This window comes from Necator americanus, chromosome X, assembly GCF_031761385.1.
Source record: "Necator americanus strain Aroian chromosome X, whole genome shotgun sequence".
NCBI lineage: Eukaryota > Metazoa > Nematoda > Chromadorea > Rhabditida > Ancylostomatidae > Necator > Necator americanus.
The window spans coordinates 29,543,745-29,570,139 of NC_087376.1; the positions used below are offsets into that span (position 1 = coordinate 29,543,745).

Genomic DNA, 26,395 nt, shown 5'->3' on the forward strand with positions numbered 1-26,395 from the left:
AATTTGTATTGTGATGCACACATATGTGGTGGGTGAAACAAAAAAAAACGAAAAAAAAGAACTAAGGATAATAACAAAGGTTGTGGAGTTTTGAAACCTACAAGATCTACAACCCATAAATCAACTTCATTGTTCATCAGTATAACAAAGATCGTCATCGTAACTGAAAGGTAGATGAGTAAAGGTCAAATCATAATGAGGGAAAACGAGGGAATCACAACGTTGAGTGAAGTTCATCAGTGAGATATATGAGTGATGTGGTAGTCATATCTTGTGCAATATAATGTGATTTTGTCATTCCTCATCAGCCGTCAACCTGTAATAAAGCAACTAATTTAAACTAATATTTTTTTTTATTCTCGTGCAAAGAAGAAAAAAAAACGTAGGAGAATGTTAGTGCACTTAATTCTATGAAACAGATTATTTGTGCACACTAGATTGATTATTGTGAGGTGATTTCCATTGTGCCAGGAAACACAACACAATTAAGTTTATTGTAAATAAATACAATATATGAATACATGTACGAGAGCACCACGTTAATAAATCGATCACAGTCGCAAAAAAGCCAATTATTCTTGGAAATATAAGCGAAAATGTTAATCGATGATACACTTATTTTTATTGTTCATTTATCAAAAAAAATGAAACAGTATAGAATAATGCAATTTACAAAGGGAGATAAGTGAAAAATTCCGATCGAAATTACAAAGACCAAGCCAAAAAACGAACATGCCTTTCATTACAGTATTTTAACTGTCAAATACTGACAAAAATTGCACAATGAAATAGGATACGAATCGAATCGATGGTTCGTTTTATTCCATGAAATCGTGAAAAAAGAACGTTCACGCGGAAAAACTAAAGGTCAAGAAAAAGTTAATATTTTACGGTATGAGGTATGATTTAACCTCGAAAAAAAGTGAATAGTAGTGTATTGGTCATGATTTTTTGCAACCGTAAGTTCAAAATGAGGAAAAAAAGGAACCTCACAAATCCACTACATCTAACGAAATCCTTCTTTATGTCAGTTCCGAGTTCAACTTCATACAAAAATGTGAGACGATATCGTTGGATGCGCTCGGCGTTATCGCGGGAGCAACAGAATGGGGAAAAGTTCAAACGAACATTTCCCCAGCTCATCACGCCACGGTTTGAATTTGAGTTAGTGAAATTAACTTGAAAAAATTGCTTTTCTTTGATATTTTAGGCTACTTTTTCATCTCACAACAATGCCGAAGACATTTTCACTCAAATATTCAATTTATTACTGAGATTAGGAAGGTTTTTGATTGAGAGAGGGAATGAACGTGCTCTATTTACATGTATATACTTTTAAAGTTTAAAATCACATTCGGACTTAGTAAATATTATATGAGAGGGTTTAGATTTGAGGTTGGATATATGCAGACGTATAAAGTATACCGCTAGAATCTTAGATGGTGCTAATTATACTCCATAACCTAATGGTTATCAAAAAAGAACGAAACCTCAAATTTTTCTACGTTTGAAATTCTCAATAAAAGTTCAAGTATCGCTTATTATTACACCATTAACATATAGTTAAACGATGAAAAAAGTGTGAGAAGTTAATAGAAGCATAATAATGTGAGGTACTATTCAGTACGAAAAACTATTCCTAATGCACACAAACAAAATATTTCGGATATAGAACACGATATGTATATTTATGGATGTCCTTGTTGTTGTGTACACTGTACTAGCTGACATTCTCTGACGTTATGGAACCAACCGAACAAACTACTCAGACTAGATAGCTTCCAGCCCAGTTGTACATGCACCATACTCGTTAACAAACATCCAAGCGGATGTATGATGTTCTTGGATTGTCTTCACCTTTTCTCTTCGGCTGATTCCTTCGTTTCTCGTATAGTGAATGCGGCTGGTTTATCTGTTGCAAAGTAACAGAAGATGATGTTGCCGACTGAAAAATATTAATTTAATTTTTTTTCTTCTTTATACTCACTATTTTCAGACAAATTTTTAATATTGAATTTTTCATAACAATAAAAGAATTTAAAAAAAAAGTCATTGGAGAATTGTTACGGTAGATCGTTGAACCCAAATTCCCCCTCATCTACCTCTGTTCCCTAACGAATTCGCCTTTTTCCGGCTATGTGTTCGATTTTGCCCCTTATTCTTCTCTAATGACTAGCATTTTTGTAAGAAAAAAAGTAGTTTAGTTTTCTAAGTGAAGCAAAGAAGTACTAGTACAGCATTAATATCTAAATACACTTTCACGCAAAAGAAATTCATAAAAACAACTGGGTTTGTATAATAGAAATCCACGAATGCTAAAAGTATCAACACGATTCCAGTTATATAAAATCCGTTAAAAAAAGTGACGTGGAGATGTAAAATGTAAAAATTCATACCAATAAGAAGAACTCCATGGAATAGGAACACAACTCTCCATTCGGTCAACGAGTTGTGTTTACAAATAAGGAACACCAGTAATGGTTCGATAAACAAAGATAGGCACTTGATAAATTGAATTTGTGACAGTACAAAGTGGGAATGTTGCCTGAAAAATAAGGAAGATTATAGGTAGAATCAGAAAAGTGCTTTTTTTATTGTCACATGTCTCCATGTCTCCTTGCTTTACTATTTTTTTTCTATTTTTTCACTAAGTTCAACTCTTCTTTCTCTGGATATCGTTATTCCTAAAAGACTTGTATCCTTAGTAGTATTCCAATGTTGAGCTTGGTAATAGGGTTTCCTTTTAATTGGCACCAGTCATTCATTTGAGAATAGCGTCGAAAATTGCATGTATAATGATGACGATGTTTCTTATTTGTTCTTTCAGGATAATTATGCAGACTTGAAGGTAAGGGCTTCAATTATTATCAAGGATAATAACTGGAAACTTTATTCCTAATCTTTTTCCTTTTCCTTTAATAATTGGAGCTGTACTAAAGCAGAAGAGGAGTGCATTTAAGCTGACTTTTCTACTTAAAATCCTTTTTATTAAATAATACTATTAGTACTGCAAAAATGTTCTATTTAAGAGCGAATTACGAAAAATTATGTTCAGTGTTTTACTATTACTATCGTAATTGTCGGAGATGTCCTGGTCAGAAAATTGCTTTTGAACAATAATAGAAAAAAGCTGGCTGTTTTCTTAAGGTACAAAGGTGTTGATTTTTTCGATGTATTTATCTACCATTGTCCACGAATCCTGAGAATTTTGTTTCTTCATTAAATAGTTTTCGTTTCTTCTAGGATGAATTGCAGCTGTGACCAGATTGCGCGATGTTTTTATCGCATCACACTACAAGTTTGTTGAATTAGAACTGTCAGATTCTAAATGGCCATTGATTCCCGTGAACGTTAAGGAATTTTTTTAAAGTAGCACACCTTGCAACTAATGTAGCGCATTTGTAAAATCCACCACAAATGAATCCTGTTGAGCATTCAATTATAAGCAATGAGGCTAAGGCGTAATTAGCCAAATCTCTTGGCAAAAATCCTAGCACACAAAAGAATGATCCAGATACCTAAAGTAATTTATTTATCGAGACCTGCTTTCGGTGTTCTTTTTTTTCTCAAGGAGATCAGAAAATATGTAACTTACCATCAAAGCGATAGTGTTGAAAATTCGCATTTTTACTTTTTCTGATAAAAATCTAAAAGAAAAAGATATTAGTAGGTTATGGAAAATTGTATCAAAAATAGAATAGACTTACTGGATCCTATCGCTAGCTATTCCACTAATAATTTTGAAGGCTAAATGAAGGGCTCGAGGTATAGCAACAAAATAACCTGTCTCAGCTACTCGGAATCCAAGAACCTGAATATTTTGGGGATTTTATAATTATTGGAAAGAATACCCTTCAGATTTTCAAAATCATCAATGTGTAATGGTTTTTTAAATTAAAATTACTGTATGAAGGCCCTATATTTTCGAAAAGTGGTCAAAATACCTCTTTTAAGTAAGTAGGACCGTACATGACGATGAATTGAGACATCATGAGCTCACCAAAAGCGGATAACCAAACGGACCACATTATATGGTTTGTCATAATCGCCTGTAATTAATCCAATTATATACAAAATCATGAATTGTTGAAAAGTTTAAAAAGGGTTACCTTAATGGGAGTGTCTTCTTTTTCCTTAACCTCTCCTTTACCACGTTGTATTTTTTCAAGTTCAATTTCTGTCATAGCTGGGTGTTTGGCGGGTGTATTTCTGGAACAGAGGTGCTTTCGTTTATAAAGGAAACTCAACAAATAAATAAATAAATCTAAGAGAAACTAAATCCTGTTATATGCCTGTAGTAAAAGAGCCAAGCAGCGAACAGAACTCCACTAACGGCTGCATGGACATAGTACACTGACGGCCAGCCGAATGATGATACGCATAACTAAAACAAGAATTTTTCAAAAAGTATTTCTTAGAAGTTATTTAAGTTGAAATTGACTCACTTCACCAGCAATTGGCATAGTAAATATTACAGATATTTGAGAAAATGAAGAAAGTAAAGAAATAAATAATCCATGTTGTTTTAATGAAGCCCAGTGAACAACGATTAGACCGATAGCAGCAAAATCTGCACCAAATGAGACTCCCTGAAACGACAGTATTTGGTGGTTCTTTAAAATTACTGAGTTATCGTGAGGTAAAAAGATGCAGTCTCTAATATCGGATATTTATTTTCATTCTAATCCCGATGATCAGAAGTACTTTCGATCCGTGTGGAATAAAATGTGGATGCAATTTGATATCCATCAAAAATTTCTTGATTTATCCATTCAAAGTTTCTTATACTATGTCAGGTACAGAAAAAGAATCATGTAGAACTAGTCTAAAAATTCAGAAAAGATGGAAGATTTCAGAGAAACTGAATGTAGAAAGCAAAAGTTCTATGATTTTCTGGCTCAGTTGTCCCTACATGTTTTACAAAGATTTTATGTTGATGGGTCGAGTAAATATTGGCAACAGAACGTCTTTTCTATTGTATAGTTTAAGACAAATGCACTACTGGATTCAGATAGATGTTCTTCTTTCCAGAAAAGTTCAACAAACCTGGAAGAATCGAGCTACGATAAACGCTAGCCAACTGTAACCTGCCGTAAATGGCATTACAGCTGTTGAGACGGTAGAAATCAGTCCGGCAGTGAAAAACACGTAACGAGCTCCATATTTCTGGTAGAACCTAAAATGTTAACATTTTTTTTGACTATTATACATACATAGTGTACAAATTATTCACATGTTTCCTAGGATCTTTTTATACTACCCAATTTCTGGATAGTCTACATCTATAGGCACCAATTTCTGGCGTTTCGTCTTATCTATTCAGTTCAAAGTAACCGAATTAATAAAAATGTTTTGACCAAAATTTGGAGTAAATTATTCAGACAACCTTATTGAGTCAAACCCTTATTTGAACTCATTTAAAATCTATTAACTTCCTCACCAGTGAAATGGCCATGCAGCTGTTAAAGTACCGACCGCAACCGCCCACATCAATATTGACTTCTCGGATTGTGTATAGTCGTATGGACCTCTGTTTTCCAGATCTATTGGATTCGTCTGAAAATTACAAGAGGTTTAATCGATTTGATCTGATCTACTCAATACAGGTGTAAAATACAGGTGTCCAAATAGGATCTACTTACCTCATTAAATTCTCTACCCATACAGATCAAAGTGAAGTTCAGCACAACCATGTTTGACGCTATTGACGATATACATGCAGATCCTGAGATGAAATTTAACTTTTTCGGATAGGCAAGGGGATTTTTGAATTATTTTGTTGTTATGATTGAGGTACATAGCTCAGGAGGGAATCCATATATTTTTATATCTAGATTTTAAATAAGTTCTTACCTAAGAACAAAATGATATATCGAGTTCTCGTTGTGAGGCATCCAATATCCTCAACGTTCAGACTCTTCTTCCTCATGTTCCCTATAAATATAAGATGTTATGTTGGAGAGATGAAAATGTGGAAAAAATGTCGTTCAATAAGAAGCGCTAAAGCATTCACAGATATAAGCTGTGCGGAGGAGGGAAAGGAAGAAGGAAATGGAGAAGGAAAGGAGGAAGTGAGAGAGAGAAGGAAAGGTGCGAGGAGAGGATCTAATAAACTTGTGTAATTGAACGAACTAAGGGAATATGGTATGATTTCAAATAGAAGAATATAGACATTGGTCTGGTTACGCTGCTTACTGTATATATGACCATACTACTGTTTGTGTTGTTATCGAAAACGTTTCCGGATCATTATCACCGAATGTCTTAAACGTTCTCTGACACCATCAATCAACTAACGTAAGAAGAACCCGAACAAAACTCTACGTCAATACTAGATAACTAGAAATTATGAAAGAAGACCTTATAAACATAAAGTAACTTTTTCGAAGAAATATGAACAGGAATCTAAGAAAAAAAGGGAGATGAGTCAGAACGAGAACAAAATGGACAAAATTTCAAAACACAATTCTTTTTTTTTGCTACATAGAACATTGTGGCCTTATTCTTCGAAGCACCTTATCAATACTTTTGAAAAAAAAACACGTTCATGGTAGCGAACAACTTATTTACATATCAAAATTATTGAAGAGGATAGTACATGGATTTCACTCGAAATCTAACATATATTAAGGTATTTAGCCTAGAAGGTCTAACTTAGAAATTAGGGTAGTTTGGAGGATCTTTGTCTTCGAATCCAAACAGGTAGTCTGGAGCCTTTCACTATTTTTAAGGTAATTATTTCTAGCCAAAGGTGATAATAGTGAGAGGTACGGAAACAGAAAAGAATGTCACTCATTTTTAAGGGATGCAGAATAATTTCATCAAGAATGTTGTCATCCTATGGCATTAATGCGTTTCTTCATTGTCCATTAAATATAATAATAAATTAAAAATTAAGGCAGAGTCAAAAAAAAGTAAAACGTGGTTATTCTTATCCACAGTTATAAAGGAAGTTTCCTCCTAAAATTCCTGCACTAAAATCTGTTTAAAAAATAGTATTCTAGACTTGTAAAATTGTAGGCAGTTAAAATGAATGCAAAGAGAATAATAAAAGTAAAAATAATAAATATGGTATGAAAATTTTGCAACATTTGAAATGAAAACTTTTGTTTACGTCAACTCTTTCATCATACATATGTGCAAAGAATAAGCAGAAGAACGTGAAAAAGAAAAATATAGGGTTAGGAGTAACAGTGAGCCGAGGATAATCATTCAGAATTATTGCATGATTATTGAGAAGGATAAAATTGACGAAAACCAAGTGACAATCTATTTGTTATTAATTTGTCTGGATTTAAGAGGTGATGACTAATGCTGCGTGATCAAATTCACTTCGAATCCACGTGTGGTTAGGAACGATGAGTCGGTGACATCCACAAAAAAATGAACCCAAACCTGTTACAAAACGAACGCCTATGTCGATTTTTTGAGATTTTGATTTTCAAATAGAATAATTTCAAGAGACTTTTTGCATCGCTGTTCGCACCAAAACATTCTGGAAAGTTTATGTCTAACTTCAGGTCTTTTTCACGGGTGGAAAAATATAAATTAAGAGTATTTGTTCATTTATTTCACTAAAAAAATCTAGGGAAAAGTAGCAAAACGTTAATAGATTCTATGATTAATTCAATACCAAATGAATGAAAACTGCTCTACGGTTACCACAATTAATAACTTATCTTCTTGGAAAATTCTCAGAAGATTTTTGTTTTGTGTAATTTTCTTCATAGGCGTGACAGAATGGCGTTTCATGGACATAAAAGGTGATGTTGTATTATGTCTGAGAAACTGTACATTATTTATTTATTTATTTATTTCACTATGCACTTTCAAAATCTTTCAATAATAAAAATCTATCTATCTGTAGTGAAAAATCTAGGAAAAGCAAAGAGTCTGTAGATTTTATAATTAGTTTAATCTCAGCTGAATGAAGCCTCGTCTATAGTTACCCACGATTAATAAAGTATCTTTTTGGAAAATTCCCAGAAGATTTCTGTTTTGTGTAATTTTCTTCATAGGGAAAAATACGTGACAGAATGTGGTTTCATGTACATAGAAGGGCTTTCGCCCTATTCCTGAAAAAGGACACATGATAGATTGGAGAGATGTTGAAGGAGAGCATACTTCAAGGTATCAAAGTAAAGCGAAAGTAATGTGTTTCATGTGAATTTATAGATGTTTTATGAATTTTTGCTGCAAAAATTATTAGATAATGAGTTGTGCATAGATATGAGACGTGTATACGAGAATGTCCCTGAAATAGACAATATCGGACGAAAATTCACGTTCCTTTGTCGCCGACATCTCCTCATTTGTCAATGAGAGTTACAGCACATATCAGAACCCCAATAAGCTGTTGGAAGAACAAGAAAAAAAAAGAACCAGGAGAGTAAACAATATGACATTGAAGATTGGAATGAGTGACATCGAATGGTAACAATCAAAGAACGTTAAATTTTTCGCAGAAAATCCGGACATAGCGGTGATGATCTGTTGTCGGACGGCTGTTGTTGCTTTCATTACAACGTAAAACATACATTCAACTGATCTTTGGCGTTTACTATCATAATCGAATGAGGAGGAAAAAAAATTGGTGGAACCACCTCTGAAGTGGTTCTCGTAGACACAATGTGTGCAAAATTGAAATCACGCGCAGGTTTAGTCATATAATCCAGTAGTTGAATGGCAGATGGATAATTGCCATAATCTGACAAGTTTTGTGCGTTGCGATCAGCATCAGCAACGAAGTTAAGTGGCGAAATTGTGGGTGGAATCAGACACAACACGACCAGGGAGGAGAATATTGTTTATTTTAATCCTGGTATACATTTCCCTCCTTGGATACTGTATTTAATCTACTTAAAAAACACCAACGTGGAAGTATTCAACAATACAATAATACCGTATTTGATCACGATTTCATAGGGTTTTTCTTCTCTGTTGTGCAAAAACCTGCTTTCAAGCGAGGAAAAACATAGTTTTGAGGGGGAAAAAAAGATAACTATTCATGGATCTGCTTTTTCCCTATTGGGTAAGGGGTGAGCGGGGTGAGGAAATCTATGGCATTTATTTTTAAACGCAATTTAATTGGTGGAAAATCGCAAAAATGTTTCAAAGTCTTCTCAATTTTCTGCAATTCGCCTCATAAATTAGCTGTGAAGGATGCGATCCAGGTTTTTCTGAACTTATTATGAAGTGGGCTCTCTTTCCTGATGCAGGATAGACATTCGACTCTTCTGGAGGTAAATTTGATACCTAGAATGGGAGCAACTGACACTTCGAACAATAGAATACGCCCGGTGTTAAATATTGCATTCAAAATACATCTCGGATGCGAATGGTAGTACTCCAGAACGGCGGCTTTATATATACTAGTTAGACCAGTCAGTAAACTAGACTAATGGTAATAAAATAAGTAATTTGAGTTTAAACTAGCCGTGTAGAGTTACAGACGATCAGAGACGATAGCAAAGGTTCAAGTGAAAATGTGCAAGGATGCGATAATGACCTCGGTCTGGTAAACATCCTTATTTTGAATGAACCATGACCACTCGTAACACAACCCTCACCGAGCGGCATTACACAACGAGTCAGAAAAAAAAAATTGTGACTGGTATCCAGCAATATATGGGGGCGGACAGAACCTCGTGAGATGGGAAACCAGACGATCCTGTCGGGCCTACACCCATATTCGTCATTACTATAGGATTATTCATAGTAGCCGCTTAAATAGGTTTCTCGGTTGATCTCTGTATGAACTCACTGTGATCCAATACATTTGAGTAACAAAATAAACCACATCAAGGATTACTGCAATGCATTATTTTCATCGACTATGAATTTCATTTTTTTTCACTCGCAAAACATTCCAAACTAAAAATTATGAGCAGTGCACGATCGAGTGATTTGTTCCTGACATTTCTTGGCGTTCTTAAAAAACTCATTCTGCAAGAGTGGAAGAAAGTGCTTGTCGGGCGTTGCAGATGGTAGGACCACAAAGAATGTCCTTGGGAAACACGTCAATCAATTCGATTAGACTTTTGTGGTACGAAAATATGCAGGAAGATGTGTTCTTCCTGATATATTTTTAGGGAAAATTTAAAAAAATGAAATCGCAAGAACAATAAAGTTTGCAATAATAGGCGAAAACTTTTCTAAAATTCAGAAATGTGGTAATATTTAAGCCACTAGCACCTCCTTTGATGGATTTTTATGGACTCTGAACAAGCATTATTAATCCATAGTTGAAGCAACGCTCGAATACAGGAACTATATAAAAGGTACAGACAATCACAATAGTAATAATAGTACGACAATAAACAAATAATAACATTACCAAACAATAATAAATATATAATAAAATAGTCAGTTTATTTTAACCAAGTAATTTCCCAAAGTAAATGCGTGTAGATGGATTTCAAAGCATTTTCGGAAGCATTGAATAGGAACAGCTTGTTAGGATGAGATTTCCAATTCTTTAAAAAAAAGACGATGTTTTGATTTCTAAACATGAATGAGCAATAGATTGTCCACAAAAGATTCTTATCCTGCTTTCTGTTTAAAGACTATGACTTCAATCTGCTGCCGGAAAGCTCTTTTCCATGTAGGACCTTCGCTGTGAAGCCAGCTATATCTACGCGACTAATTTACGTGTTTCAGCAGGGACAGTAGGAGCAGCGGCACTACGTAATAAAATAGGGGAATAAGGGTAAGAAATAAAAAAAAAGTTTTCAGCCGAAGTAAGAATTATATACAATACAATTTTTTTTTCGCTTTAAAAAATTAAGCAAAACAAATAGTTGTCTTTTTAAGTTAATGCCTGCGTTACCTCCTTTTATCCACCATTTACTCGTGCAATATCCTAAAAATGGAGAGTAGCAAAAGAGGAGAAATGCAGCCTAACTTCGAATAAGTTCTCATGGTAAGTGAACAACAACGTCCGGGTCGAAGTCTGCTCTCTTTTCACTTTCATTTCTCCTTCACTTCTGTAAAAAAAAAGTGCAAGGGAATTGCAATCTGCCATAATCAATATTTACTTGAGATTTTAAATCTCAACCACACAAAGAATATGGGGAACAAAGAGTGTTCTGGAATATAGCAAGGGGCATTAGTTAGCTCATTTATCATCTACTCTTTTTGAATATAAACAAAAAATTCATCTGTAAGATTCGCAGAATTCGAATAATGTAACAATGAGCGAAAATTCTTTTTTTATTGGACGCCAGTTTTAGGATTTTCAGGGATTTTTTTCTTCAGAACAGCTTCATGAATTCCATTTGTCAATAAACTAAATTATGCCATAATGACGATATCATAAATAAAATTCGTAAAAGAGAAATCATTAAATGGCTTTATAGTACCTTGCAAATGCGTCAAAAAATAAACTGAAATCGATTGGTTTTATTTGAAAAAAATTGTAAGTAACGCTTTGTCTAGTGAGCACTTTGAACAATTATTATTATCTGATTTATCGGGAATTTGAGAAAAATAAGAATGAACAGTGAAACATTGAGCAGAATTGTTGTTTAAATGATGTGGCAGCAAAATTTGCGCGTTGGATGAACGTATTTTCCCATAGATATTGTCAACAAAAAGTGCTATAGTTATACAATTCCAGTTTTGGGAATTTTTAGTTTTCAAATTCTTGTGAAGTAATCAATAATGCTGCTTTGGGGGCACTGGAAACGCAAAAAAAAATGCTACGGGAGTAATTTCTTGTGTGATGGAAACTGCTTCATTGAATAATTTGAGGCTCGATGATTTCCCAGTGCATCCGTAGATCATGCATGATGCGTGGGCGACAGACGACGACGGACAAAGTCGCAAGTTTCTAATTTCAGTGGGATATGGGATTAGATCAGTATTTTTGATCTCTCATGGGTTGTTTCTAGTCTTTGTTATCTCTATCGTTTTTGATGTTTTTGATCTATGGAGGACCACCCGTGGGTCATAATCATTCCATTAGCTTTATTTTTGTATTAGCTCTTCTTTTAATCTTGTCTTTATTAGTTTTTCACCTTTTTAGCGCAGGATGCTACATGAATAGGACTATGTACGCAATTACGAACAGGATTAAACACCTAAATGTATACGACCTAGCCCTGTGGCTCGGATTGTAATCAATGTGTTAGGAACAGTCGGCTAGTGAGAGCTAATTTCAAGGATATTTTCATTTGTAAAATATCAAAATATTCTCGAGTATATGATCCACGAATATGCCTATTTGTTGTGCCCGACAGAGGTTGAGGCTGTTGCTGGGAAAGAGACATAGTGGATTAGTGGGGATGAACAGGAATGGAAAATAATCACCCTACTATCTAGATCGGGGATTGCGGCTCAGTGTCAAAACAATTGATCGAATTGTCATTCTTATTGAAAATTGAAAATTACATGTAATCAATGAGGATGTTATTTACTAAGACCAGCAAAAGTAGTTCACACATGACGTGTTTAATTCCATGTTTTTCGATGAAAAAGTTCAAAAAAAGAGGAATATCGTTATTTTTACTCGTCCTTTCGGCAGTGCGAAGTCTTGCTCTTCTTTTTTCTCACGGTAGCAAAAACGCAGATAAGCGGTAATACTCTGCTAAAAACCGAAGAAAAAAACATGCAGTAGAAAAAGAAATATTTAACGATCGGAAACAATTCTAAAAATCTTAATATGAACTTTAAATAGGACGAAATCCAAGAAGTAAAGGAAGCTGTGAATAGAACCTTAGATTTCTTCGTTACAGATCGCAATGAAAGAGAGGAACAAGAGGAACTGAATTTTTGTAGTAATTTTTTTTCTTTTTATGTCAATTAAAAATAACAGGGAGGAATGTAAGCTCCAAGTAAGAAAAGGAGAAGGATTACGGAACACATCATCTCAAAAATCAGAAACACCAACATTTTTAAGTTAAAAACTCCTCGCAGAAAGAAGTATACTGGAATGTTCCTTTCATTGTCATTTACATTAAGGAATTCGACGTATCTGAGAAAAACAAAATGTTCAGATAAATATTCAAATCGAGAACTTTCACCTTCTTGGAATAAAGCTATTTTCTGCGTGATTTAGTGATTTAGAAAAAAATTCACACGACAATATGAACATTAATTGTTAGTGGAGAGATGTCCGCAAAGATTCGTTTTCTCAGCAATTAGCTGAAGAATTTGAAAAAAAAATCAATTAGTAATTTTCAGAGACGACGCAGTGACGTACACGGAGAATGAGAGAAACGGCATGGATTTGAGACGCAATCGAGTGGTGATTCCCTGGAGATTTTTCCAGGGATCTTACTCGTCTTTGAACAATGTCTTTTATATAAACGATTTTAGCGTTTTGGTCGTAAAGACCAAAACGCAACACATTTGGAAGTGAATCGCAATGATCGCAACGGTGTAACCCTTCTGCATATGTCAAAACGAGTTGAAATGAACGGAATGATAGAGTGGAAAATCGGAGAATCGCTTAAGGATGACTATGTTTGATGTCATATAAGATACAGTGTTAGATAGTCCGTTTAAAGGCGGTTTCTTCTGAAAAGAAACAAGTAAAAAAGGACTATATCCGACTTGTTAACGTAATCAAAAAAAAAATTTACTAACAATATATTTATAGGACTTTTCAAGTACGAAAAATAATTGTTTGAACGATTTTCTGTTAAATTCTGAAAAATTATGGAGACTGCTGACTTCAGCAGTTTTATTTTTGGCGCTAGATGTCATTTAAGAAGATGCAATGCGAGGAACCCCTCCTCTCAACATTTTAGGCGTTTCTAATCCTCTATTTCCTATTTAACCTCTCATAGGTTCATTTTTTTCAGGTAATTAATTAATTTTTGTTAAGCTACAATACAAAAGTTCCATGTTAAACTAGAAAGGTGAGCAGGGAAACTATTTCAAAAATTCTGCTGGAAAAAATTGTTATTTATTTCTATATGACGCATATTCACAAGCAAAAATCATGCACAAACTGTAACTCTTCGACAGATAGTAACTTTGCTTCACTACACATTGTTCTGTGGTGATTTTAAAACAAGAAAATAACGGGAACCCGGAACAACAAAAAAACATCGATCATGGAAACATTTATTATCGTGATTCTACATCGGTACGCAACATTGATATGGTATTTTGTTGTGAACGAACAGGTTTTGTTTCAAAGATCAAAATACTGATACGGAATCTTCAGTGGAAATTCAAAAAATTTTGAATTTACAGATGGTGGCATGGTTAACTAAATGAAAGCATTCTTTGTAGACTGTTCTAGGATTTATAGTCTCTTTTTTTCCCTTTCAGGTCATTTCTTCTTTGGATTTCTTTTCATTTTGTTTTTCGAACCTTTTCAAAATTGTTTTTCTCTAGTAATCTGACAGTGAACCTTGTTGAAAACTTTGTTAATGGTTTTATGTTGGTTTGATTTCTTCTCTGATTTCTTCTCTCCGTAGATGGACAGGATCCGAAATCAAGAAAGAAACTATTTTGGACAGCATAAAGTGTTGTCGTATTGACAGACGATTAATCGACGGCTAATTAATCGGTAATAAAAAAAACTGAAGCGATAAGTCTATGCTTTGTGCTTTTCATGGATTCTGAACCTTCATGCTATTCACGAGTAAAAAATGTGAGCAGAAAGTAGAAATATTTATCTATTGCTATCCAGTGTAAACTTCATAAATAATCGCGACATACATATTTCTGATAAAATTCATAGAAGAATCAAATGCTTCAGAGAATTTATGTTCACAACTACAAAAAAGAGAAAACGTTGAAACAATGTTGAACAGAAAACTGACATATTTTTGCCTTTTTGTGATTGAATAAATTAGTTCTAATGTCACAAAATAACGGAAAATGTTACTAATGGAGGATTTCTTGGAAACGTCTTTTTTTCTTCGCAGTATTTTTTTTTAAAGATTCACGTTCCTATGATTTTTAGAGGACGCTTGGTTGAATTGCGTCGGGTTTGTGGAGGGATTAATGTTAGAGAAAAGGTTTGCTACTCAAAGATAATTCAGGATATTACAAAAAATTGGAAAAATTCGAATAGTATTTTGTTGCATATTTTATGGCAACTATTCGAAATTGTTAGAATTTCCAGAAAACCATTGTTTTCTTCTGAAACAGCGAATGTGGATCTCGATCTTATTCTATATGACCATAGTACTTCTCGGACAACACCGCTACTAACTTGTGTCTCAAAATCAGATTCCGATGGATTAAAATTGGAAAAAATTACTTTTAGAACAAACACTTTATTTTTAGAAATTCTTCGTTTAAATTTTGAAATTATCATTCGACAGCCGATGACTTGCTGATTTCAAATAATAATAAATGCAGAATTTAGCTTTGAAAATGTGTATTTTAACTGATCTACAGATTACATAATGTCACGGAAGGATAAGCATCACTGGCAGTTGTTAAACATCTATCTCCATGGTTGATACACGGATATTTTATGACATAGTAGTCCATGAAACCTCAGTAAAAGTACTCATAAGACTCAAGTAATAAAAGATGAAAGGGGAAATATAGAATGGAACATGAAATGAAATCATAAACATTAATCCCTAGGTATGTAAGGCACGCACCAGATAAATCAATAGCAGATTATCCTAGAAAAAAATTCATTTTATCTTGTGTTGGTATGACAGTTGTGCGAAATGTGGGCAGAAAATACATGACGGATATGATAATGGATTTAGAGTGAAATGAAAACAAAAAATACAATCTCAGATATAATAAATAGAAGAAAGTAAGAGAAAAATGATGCGAGAAGGAACTAATTAGAATGTCGAACATTTTTTTCAAGGCTATTTTCACATATTCATTCTAAATTTCATTAATTTCAATCTGGATTTTTAAAAACGATTTTTCCGTATATAGAAAAGTACTTTTCTAGTTTGCTATGTACTGTACAGGGAAGAGTTTAACAGTATAACTGTCTTGTAGATTTCTCCATAAAATAACATTACTGCAATACTTCTCTTACTTGAATATTTGTAAAATTTTTGCAATAGGATACAATTATTGTAGTTCAGTAGGAGCAGTAAGTACGCATAAATATAATCCATCTCATAAAATTGCAATTTTGAGGATGTGATTAATTGGATGAAATAGGCGCGATGACAAACATGCGCACCCGTATGGAGCGCACTACTTCCGAGAAATATTCTCATTACTTTTCTTTCAGTTCAACGTGGACCTATGAGGAAGCGGGACTGAGATCCTTCTAAATTTAATTAGATCTAATTTAATCTTTATAATTGGGGAAAAACGCTAAAAATATTAGAAAATGACACATTTTTAAAATTAAATAAAGAATTCTTGCCGTAGCAAAAGTATTAGCACTTCTTATAGTTTGGTTTATCCTTATGAATTATGGAAGATAAGAGAATATTAGCACGTATTATCGTTAGGTAATGTTTTTTAAAAAATGATAGGACACTGATGTTGTCAACTGTGTCCAGAACACTTCTGGAGTTGAATACAAAAGAAATTAGGCATTAAAAGTCTATTCATATTAATCTAATCCATCGATAATCGCAGTTAGGAAGAATTAGTGAGTTCAATGTTCATAAATGGCTAAACCAACAAATTCGAGTTGAAAACGGAGTGAAAATGTCGTAGCGAGGTTAGCCCTGACCTGTTACACAGCAGAAATGAATCAAAAGATGTAATCTCTATGGTTTCAAGGCTACATTTCCCTGATTTTTTCCGAAAGCTAAAATTGTTCCTTTTTTTGAATGCAGAAAAAACCTTAGCACATTTGTGCTTAAATAATAGCACAATAAAAAACATTGCAGCCATATTTACCTCAGATGAGTACTGTTCAGTTGAGGGAATGGTATCCATGAGGAGGAACGGTGAATGTCAAAACCAAATCCTTGGATAAAGTAATCCGGCTTTTTTTTTTTGGTGTGTATCATACGATACCGTACATGCACAAGGACGTTCGGATTCAAAATATAATGGTAAGGGATTGCTTTGAATAGAATAATGAGTTGAATCTCCGAAATTAGCATGGAACAATGCCAAAAAAAAATGATCTCTGAACAAATGCTTCTGGAATCGAGCGTAACATCTTCAGCCAGGTTGACGCAACGCGGCCGCCGCAGTACATCCTACTGTTGAACCTCAGCATCGCTTCCCTCTGCATTTTCGCAATCGGACGCGGGTCGCTGTCGTACGCATGCGGACGTTTGTAGGAACAAAGACTATTCACTTCGAAATAAGGGAAGCACAAACTTGTAGTAGACTCATAATGAATTTTTGAGGATTTTTCAAGTAACGAACACTTCTGATATGTTAGTTTGGATTTGTTACTTGTTCTCGTGCTCATTTGCTAATCAAGAATGCTACCGATGCGAAGCTACCGTCACATGTCTTTCCTGGAAGGATGTTTATTTATTTATTCATTTGAAAACACCCATAAGTGCGCGACAAATCAGAAACAGCGAACAGTAGAGCTTACTAGAGTTTCCTCAAAGTTTCAGTTTTATCCAGAAATGGCGGCCCTTCGTTGGAATTATATGGTAGATTCACAAGTCATTCTCAGAAAGTGAGAAATCCTTACGCGAAATCCTTTTCCCAACACACAGAACGCTACAGTAGACGAACGGATACCAGGATTTGGGTGAACGGCTTCACCCAGAACGGACGAGTCCGTCAGCGAACGGGTGGTGGGATCTCAAGCGTAGCGTGTTCTGGAAGCGTTAGCAGCACAGTCGCAATAAGGAGCATGTGTGAGAGGACAATTGTTGAGCTTTCCCACATTTAGCGGGATTTTCCGGATTCTTCTACAGCACATGGAAGTGTCTGGGCTAACAATTTGCAGCGCACAATTCAGCAAATAAACCGCTATTATGGCTACTTCTATTCTAGGTTCTACTATCCACTACAAAAACCTTTCCAGATGTTAACTTCGCAGTACAAAACAGTAAAACCATTTTATTAGAATTAAAGTAAAGTAAAGTAGTTACAAATTAATTGCACCACCTATTAAGGAACATTCGATGCTCGTGTGCTGTGAGATTTGACGCGTGGATTTTCAGAGTTTTCCCGTGGTAAAAAACTTTAAGATGGTACCAAGTGAATCGAGGGTTTGGATTGCATTCAAAGACGTGACCACCGGAATGATTGGGACGGATCTCGCGGATTGGCAAGTCCCTGATTAATTCGTTCAGGACGATCTCTTCACTACACTCAATGATATACTCACGAATAGTACGATTCCCTTCAAACCAATCCTAAAAAATACTATTTAGTTTTAATGATAAGCGCTCTATAACGTAGTCGCAAAAATTTTCAGGAAGAGGGTAATCTCTCACCGCTAGCAAATTTCTTAGCTGAGAACATGTTATATTGCTACGCTCTCCACGACAAATAAGAAATCCTGGTTTTGCTCTTATTATATCTTCTCCATTGATATCTGTGTTGAGTAGGGATAGCGTATTTGCCTGAGAATCATGGAATTGTATCAATTTAGTGCTTTGAGGAATCTATTCTTATGTACAACACCGCTGCTGACTTCCTTCCCAAAATTCCTCGCCAACGGATCAATCCGTCGCAAACGGTCGGAATCCTTGGGAGTAGATAAAACTAAATTTTGGAAATACCATTCGAAAGCAAATGAACTGCTGATTTCAAATATACTTTTAGAATTTAGTTTTGACAAATATGTGGCTTAAAAACAATCGAAGTTTCCGCAACCTTTGTTAATTACTTTCACACCTCCGCAATTCTGCCATTGGTATATCGGGCGGATATATCTCTGTGGAAGAAAGAGGCTTTCATAGGATTTGCGCTAATTTCTCAAAATTTGGCAAAATGTTCATTACACTCGTAATAAGGAGGTCATTTATAGCATTTTGCTACCCCATATCATATGCGGGTTTTAAATTTCCATTCTCTACGGAAATTGACGAAAGTGCTTTATTGAAGGTTAAAGCATCACCCATGAATCTGAGGTGGTACGGATTTTAGGTGGGTTATGTCTATACGGACTCGTAGATTATGGAAAGAAGGGAGATTCCGTCAATTTCTTCCTAACTACTGTTAAAAACGTCCCGGAAGATACGACTTCGAGCGTTCCGGCGTGCTATTTTCCACAACGAGTTCGATTGGAGCGCACCAGCCTTGTGCACGTGCCGCATCTTCCGGGCCGTTTTTTCCGTTTTTTTTCACGGCAATTAGGAAGAAATGGACGGAATCACCCCCTCTCCATAATATACGACCCCGCAACCCCGTATAGGAACTCTCCACCTGAAATCCGTACCACCTCATATTCGTGGGGTGATGCCTTTAGCAGGAAGGGGAACATTCTTAGCTGTGGAGGATCTCCCCGGAAATTTTCCATGTGAACAATTTGTTCTTGACACCAGTTCACATTGTAAGTATCTAGCTTTGAAGGTGTCTGGTTTTTTCGATGTTAAATTTACAACTTTGCCATGTTTCGTTATTTTTTCTAAATTTTGAACAGCAACTCATTTGTTTCCGATTTGTATTTTCAAAAGTTAATCTCGCCCATTCCCAAGAATTCCGACGGATTTTGAGACAGACGTTAGTAATGGTGTTGTCTTTGGACGTGTTTAGACAGGTTGTTGTTTAAAAGGTTATTTAAAGAACATGAACATTTTTAAGGTGTAGAAAATAGAAAGAAACCAACCTCAAGGAAACATACGTTGTTTGAGGCAAGTGCATGTGCGCTTAGATGTGGATATGAGGGATCACAACTGATATCGATATCCAGAGGCGTCAGTACATATATCATTGAGGACACAGAGTTTGTGCTCATATGACAAAAATAAAAACTGACGGAATCCGACATGACTTCATTATCAGCAAGATATCGACACCATTCGCGTGCGACATCCTCATCAATATTACAGTAATCAAACTAATAAAATGATCATTTAAAAGTGATGACAACTTTTTCAATTTAACAACTACATTCTAAGTGCAACCCGAACCTTAACTTTTCGAATGTCCGCTGATTCCAGGACTCTGAAGTCGTACCGCGTCAAAAAACGCTCCCCTGCAGAGTAATTTAGTTCCTTTAATTCGTCTGAGGTTGGTCTCGTACGTCCACGATCAGGTGGTCCACGAGTAACCACCAGAGAATTCTAAACAACACCATGGACCGATTTTATTCCATTTTTTTTAGGAGGGAATTCATACGTCTTTTATTTTTACTTTATCGACAAATTGTCTAGCCAATCTCGAACGATTCTTCGTAATAAGGGCGTTTATTTTGCGGCACACCACCTTCAGTCTCATGATAGAGACAAAATCAGCCTTAATATTGGTCGCAGAATTAGTTGAAAACAACTCTCATTTCGGCGCCGTCCTTTGTAACTTCAAAAAATTTTTACTTAAAATATGAGGTCATATTGGCGAATCTTCCTCACATCACCTTTCTATCATGCCTCTAAGGGTAGTGAAAATAAAAACAAATATTGAGTACGACAAAAAAAACTGTAATTCCTCACTCTTAAAAGTACCATAAGGATAATTTCCATCGGCAGCATAAGAAGCGGAGAAACATCATCCTAAAATTTAAAGAAAAGTGCCGTGTGGATCCCGTGTGGATAAATCTCATTCGAAATAGAATTCATCTAAATGTGTGCGATCTCATCGTCGAACAGCATATCTTGTAGCTTGGTCTTTACGATTTTTGTACGAAAAGAAGATAACTGATTATTTTTGCAGTTATCGGCGCCTTGAGGTTGTATATCCAGAGATGTTTGATGTTGTTTGGGGATCTAATGATGACCAGCCAGCAACATCACCATCTCTGTTTTTGCCATGCAGAAGTGCTATCTTGTCCATTTGGCTCCTTGCCAATGTCTACCATGTCGACATCACTTGAGTTACAAGAATATTTGTTCCATTAAAGAAGTTTTGCGATTTTGTACACAAGTGAGCGGTGTAGAGAAGTCGTTACGCGGCTGGCTCCGTTGTGGGTGCGCTATGATTGATCGAAGGTTCGATTCCGCCCTACTGCCAACAAAGCCTTTCTTCCCTCCGGGGTCGATAAATTGGCATGAATCTGAGGTGCTGCGGATTTCAGGGTGGAGTATCCGTATACGGGGTCGTAGACTATGGAGACGAGGGTAGTTCCGCTCATCTCTAACTGCATCACTGCAAACAGCCGTCTCCAGAATGCTGCTTCGTACGACGCCCTCCATTGCAACGCTCCACCCCTTGCGCCGCCTCCGCCTTGCGATTCGTCCAAAGTGTAGTGTAGCGGTTAGAGGTTCCGCTTCCTGCACGATCGATCGGAGGTTCGAATCCGTCCTAGTGCTCACCAAGCCTTTCATCCCTTCGGGGTCTATAAATTGGTACCAGACTTGTCTGGGAGAATAAAAACATTGACATGACAGATCGGCTAGCCACCGCAACTGACTGTCTAAGCAAGTTACATGTTCGTAAACCTCAAACGATTCTGAATTGAAGTGAACATGGGGGCGCATCCCAAGCGGATTGATTGAAGCCAGGAGCTTTATCCTTTACCCTTCATACTTTTTTACACAAGCCGCTTCGATGAGGCACTTGTTGAAATCGATGCTTGGGAAACAGTTCTGGAAAAGGCTCCAGGTACATTTTACTGCCCTCGAGTGCCGATGCAGTAATATCGCGCGGCAGGACCCGCCTCAGCCCGTTTTGCCAATTTTGGGTAGTGGTGCACTAATACCACGCGGTGGGACCCGTCCCACCGCATTCTACTGTGCTATTATCACTAGACAAATTTGTTTCATTGGCCAAAATAATGTTATCGGCCAGAGAGAAACGAACAGAGTCAGCACGGAGCCATGAACCTGGATTAACTTACCGCATTGTTCACGTCGGAGTCGTCAACTCCTAGGATTTCTTCCATTGCCATTATTGACCACAAAAGTTAGACGGTGCGGTCTGTTCGCAGAGCAGAAAATGAACCTAACCGCTGTTTACCAAAACCAAATCAGAAGTATACAGATCATTTCATAGTGATATTGATATTTTTATGGAAGAGGTGTAAATCATTCGAAATTCTGACTCTTACCGAGTGCGGTTAGGAGCTTTTTGTACCGTACCTCTTGTACTGTAATTTCTACCTTATTACGTGGAAAAACTTGTAAGTGGAAGATGTGAAAGCATAACAGTAATATAGGAGCTCATATCCGGATCCTGTAGAGATTTTTTAGGCTTGTTATCGTTCCCGATTTCTATCTGGTTTACTAAGGCAGTAATGAGATAATATTTGTTCTTCTGTAAAGAAGCGGGAAAATTGACTGTATCTTTTAGTATTCCTTTTGGGACCATTCTTATTCGACACAGGTTCTGCATTTATTTCTGTTCTAAGAGTTACAATGTACACAAAAGTTTCCTGAAATCCGCTTCACGATAACCCTCGTCAACAATGATTTTCATCCTTGATGACATTAAATGCTTTCCATAGGAATGAACTTGATATGCATGTCGTTCCACCTCCACGAACATACTGGGATGTCTGAAAGAATTAGGTTTTCAGTTTCAACAAGCTTTTATCTCTATTTTTTTCATCCGTGGACTACAATCTTTCTAGGATTCTTCCAAATGTGCTAATGTGTATTAATTTTTAATGAATCCCGGAAAACTAGAAGAGACTCTAGAGGGACAAAAAGTGCGCGTATAAAGTGATTTTTCTGATAATTTCGATGACTATGAATTTTGAATTTATGGATGAATGGATTCACTGGCAAAGGCACTAAGTGTCCAACTATGGATCCTTAATAACAATAAACATTCTAACCATCCTATTGATGTCTCCAATACACACCCATGGTTTTGTTGAATCTGTTGATCTAGCCATTTTTGAATGATCTTTTGTGTATTTGAATTCGGTTGTAGCGCCAACCTGAAAATATCAGAGCTATTCAGTTCCAGGTGGTAAGTGCTTTTTCATCCTGCTCATCGTTGCTGGATAAATGTTAATTTATTCCTAAAGTTGTATACTAACTACAATACTCTGCATGAACATTGAAAAACCGACGGTGAGTGACGGTGCGGCACCGTCGGCCACCGTCGCTTGCTCATAACTGCTCATAAAATGGAAACTTCAGGACAACTCATATATCATTAGATTCCTCTCTTTGAGATCTATATAAAAACCGACATATTGTTGAGAAAGGAGCAAAACGACGCAAAATATGCGCAAAAAAGCAATAATTGGAACCTAACATAGCCTAAGGTTATAGTTGAAAAAGTGTTCAGGGACTCAAACTTTCACGTTTGGTCAGAGCAGCAAGAAATTGTTGTAGGCGTGCACTTGAAACTGTTGTTTTGTTATTTTTTAGTCATTTGTGTGTCATTTTTAGTCATTTCAATTGTTGTATAAAATAGCGGTTCCTCCTTACTTTGAACGTTTGTTGCAAGGAAAGAAGTTGTCAGAACAGCCTACAAAATCGCGGTTGAGCACAAATATTATTGAATTTTGCGAGATTTGTATTGCATATAGACAGAAGAACCCCGCTCGTGCACTAGACTATCGCAAAGTTTGAAAATCCCACTTTTCGTCTTTTTCCTTTCATTTCGTCTCCATTTTGCACCTCCGTTAATCACCAGAAATGAGTTCAAATCGAAGGAACCTAAGCAGAACTCTTAAAACAGATAGTGTAAATTACTTTGTAACGTTTGTTTTCCTGTGAATAGATTTTCTCGGTCTCTTATAACATCTTCATTTCATAACTTTCCATAGAAAGGAAGAGTATTAAGATTACTACTAAAATTTATGCAACTATTTCAGCGCCATAATACTTGATTTACAAAAAATCGAGTTCGCCACAGCATTTCGAGTTGAATGATATCGTTTCCAAAGCTATTCGAAATTATTTCTTTTCTATCTGACTCCGCGGCCCGGCTATTTTCGCACCTCAACCAAGGCTGGCATATTGCACCATTGGCAGTCACTGCTGCAGCATTGGAAGGAAACATTGTGTGGATGTCAACTCCACATTTTATCCCAAGAAATTCAAATATGTACATGGAACGGAAAAAAAAATTGAACACTTCACTATAATATATGATGCCAGTTCACATTAGGATCAAAATGTCAATATTCATCCTCTGATGTTGGATTTATTAGTGCACGCTGGGTAGCACTTTTTTCGTGAAGTATTTGTAGTTAGAGTCAATTTTGAAATAACAACAACAATTATATAGAATATAAAGATAGTAGTCATTGTTCGAACTACATATATGAAATAAGGGATAAGATGGTTTAAATCTTATCGTATTAATGACAGCTGAACTGGAGCGATCAGATCAGGTAACAGTATTAATAATCTCATCTTCACTAGAATTCGATTGAGTCCTAGTCCTTGATTTCATTACGTAATATCTGCAAAAGATTAGTTCAGAACTTTTTCCCAACAAAAATATGCGACGTCTATATAAATGTTGTCTTTCCAAGATTGTGGTTGCCAATGGTGCAATATGCCAGCCTTGGTTGAGGTGCGAAAATAGCCGGGCCGCGGAGTCAGATAGAAAAGAAATAATTTCGAATAGCTTTGGAAACGATATCATTCAACTCGAAATGCTGTGGCGAACTCGATTTTTTGTAAATCAAGTATTATGGCGCTGAAATAGTTGCATAAATTTTAGTAGTAATCTTAATACTCTTCCTTTCTATGGAAAGTTATGAAATGAAGATGTTATAAGAGACCGAGAAAATCTATTCACAGGAAAACAAACGTTACAAAGTAATTTACACTATCTGTTTTAAGAGTTCTGCTTAGGTTCCTTCGATTTGAACTCATTTCTGGTGATTAACGGAGGTGCAAAATGGAGACGAAATGAAAGGAAAAAGACGAAAAGTGGGATTTTCAAACTTTGCGATAGTCTAGTGCACGAGCGGGGTTCTTCTGTCTATATGCAATACAAATCTCGCAAAATTCAATAATATTTGTGCTCAACCGCGATTTTGTAGGCTGTTCTGACAACTTCTTTCCTTGCAACAAACGTTCAAAGTAAGGAGGAACCGCTATTTTATACAACAATTGAAATGACTAAAAATGACACACAAATGACTAAAAAATAACAAAACAACAGTTTCAAGTGCACGCCTACAACAATTTCTTGCTGCTCTGACCAAACGTGAAAGTTTGAGTCCCTGAACACTTTTTCAACTATAACCTTAGGCTATGTTAGGTTCCAATTATTGCTTTTTTGCGCATATTTTGCGTCGTTTTGCTCCTTTCTCAACAATATGTCGGTTTTTATATAGATCTCAAAGAGAGGAATCTAATGATATATGAGTTGTCCTGAAGTTTCCATTTTATGAGCAGTTATGAGCAAGCGACGGTGGCCGACGGTGCCGCACCGTCACTCACCTTCGGTTTTTCAATGTTCATGCAGAGTATTGTACGTTGTACATGCTTCACTCTTCACAAAATGTTCAATATAACTTTTTTCTCTGAGAACTATTAAAGGATTTCAATTTAAAACTTGGAAAACTCCTCTTTCAGGATCTCAGCACTTACGGCTTCAACTTTCTCATTATGTTGCATTCGTTGAAAATCACTTTAATGGAAAAGCGATTGAGCGATTGATTATTCCAGGAACTACATAATTGATTAACACATCATAAACGATCTTATTACCTGGATCGATAGGGCATCATTAGTGTGATATGTAGAGCTACATGACAAGGGCACCTAAAACGATTCAGATTGATTTCAATTCAAATTGAAGAAGTGGTTCTTCTCGAAAAAAGCGTTGAGTGACACAATTTCTTAATGCAGACTTATTTTATTCAATTTCGAAGACATTTTTCTTCAAAGATTTAGCAATTATGGATTTTATAAGAAAAGATGCCCTTAGAAAAATAAATAAAGGAAAATAAATGAAGCAAAAACGCTTAAATAACCTCTGATCCTCTGCGCCATGTTTCTGCAATTAGATCTGCTTTTAAATTGGGTGCAACGAGACCATCGTAGAGATCTGGAACAGCATCTTGTCACGTTTTCCTGGAAACTTCAAAATTTCCTCAATATCAATTCTCACCTTCGTTAAATTGGTTGGTTTTTGCAAACGATATAAAGTTTTGGCCATCGATAGTGCTCAGAGTGACGGTGCTGGAGTATGGTTCACCTTGTTTATATTTCCCGGCAATGACCTTAAAAATATCAAGGATTCACTAGTAAAAAACTGTCTTTAACGGCTATTTAGTTTTACTTTTGATAACACAAAAAATATTGAAAAAAAAAGAATAATAACAGCAAAAGTAACCTGGCCTAATTCCGGATAGTCAGCGGCCATTTTTGTCGGCAATTGTGATGAGTAAATATTTGGTTTATTATAGTAAAGTTGAGTTGCTGAAATATTGTTTCATTCTTCCAGGAATATAACCTTTGCCAAATCCACGAACCTATTTTTCCCAGGTTGGCGTAATTGA

At 35.8% G+C, this 26,395-nt stretch overlaps 2 protein-coding genes across 6 annotated transcripts in view; both read right to left on the minus strand.

Annotated features, from left to right (window-relative positions):
- Window positions 1–294: 294 nt before the first annotated feature.
- Window positions 295–21,865, minus strand: RB195_025866 (uncharacterized protein; the record flags this gene model as incomplete). Of its 4 annotated transcripts, none has more annotated exons than XM_064214190.1 (21): window positions 295–316; window positions 1,858–1,945; window positions 2,397–2,545; window positions 3,379–3,518; window positions 3,596–3,647; window positions 3,708–3,811; window positions 3,945–4,049; window positions 4,110–4,209; window positions 4,293–4,384; window positions 4,446–4,589; window positions 5,047–5,176; window positions 5,441–5,556; window positions 5,643–5,725; window positions 5,854–5,934; window positions 18,113–18,230; window positions 18,312–18,440; window positions 19,649–19,879; window positions 19,953–20,105; window positions 20,161–20,277; window positions 20,472–20,531; window positions 21,815–21,865. In XM_064214190.1, 21 exons carry the CDS (start codon window positions 21,863–21,865, stop codon window positions 295–297), a joined length of 2,265 nt encoding a protein of 754 aa, XP_064070070.1. The 4 variants fall into 4 exon arrangements, with proteins under 4 accessions (XP_064070070.1, XP_064070071.1, XP_013309509.2 ...); XM_064214191.1 differs by lacking the exon at window positions 295–316 and adding an exon at window positions 849–861; XM_013454055.2 differs by lacking the exons at window positions 295–316; window positions 18,113–18,230; window positions 18,312–18,440; ... (3 more) ...; window positions 20,472–20,531; window positions 21,815–21,865 and having other exon boundaries at window positions 1,854–1,945; window positions 5,854–5,929.
- Window positions 21,866–22,375: 510 nt separating this feature from the next.
- The window catches only part of RB195_025867 (uncharacterized protein), a gene marked incomplete at both ends in the record, with an annotated part of 18,127 nt that continues 14,107 nt past the window's right edge, over window positions 22,376–26,395 (minus strand). For both annotated transcript variants that reach the window (XM_064214193.1, XM_064214192.1), the window contains 6 exons: window positions 22,376–22,471; window positions 22,754–22,858; window positions 25,602–25,655; window positions 25,868–25,941; window positions 26,005–26,116; window positions 26,230–26,315. In XM_064214193.1, coding sequence (XP_064070073.1) covers window positions 22,376–22,471; window positions 22,754–22,858; window positions 25,602–25,655; window positions 25,868–25,941; window positions 26,005–26,116; window positions 26,230–26,315 — 527 coding nt within the window. The remainder of the gene's footprint in view (window positions 22,472–22,753; window positions 22,859–25,601; window positions 25,656–25,867; window positions 25,942–26,004; window positions 26,117–26,229; window positions 26,316–26,395) is intronic.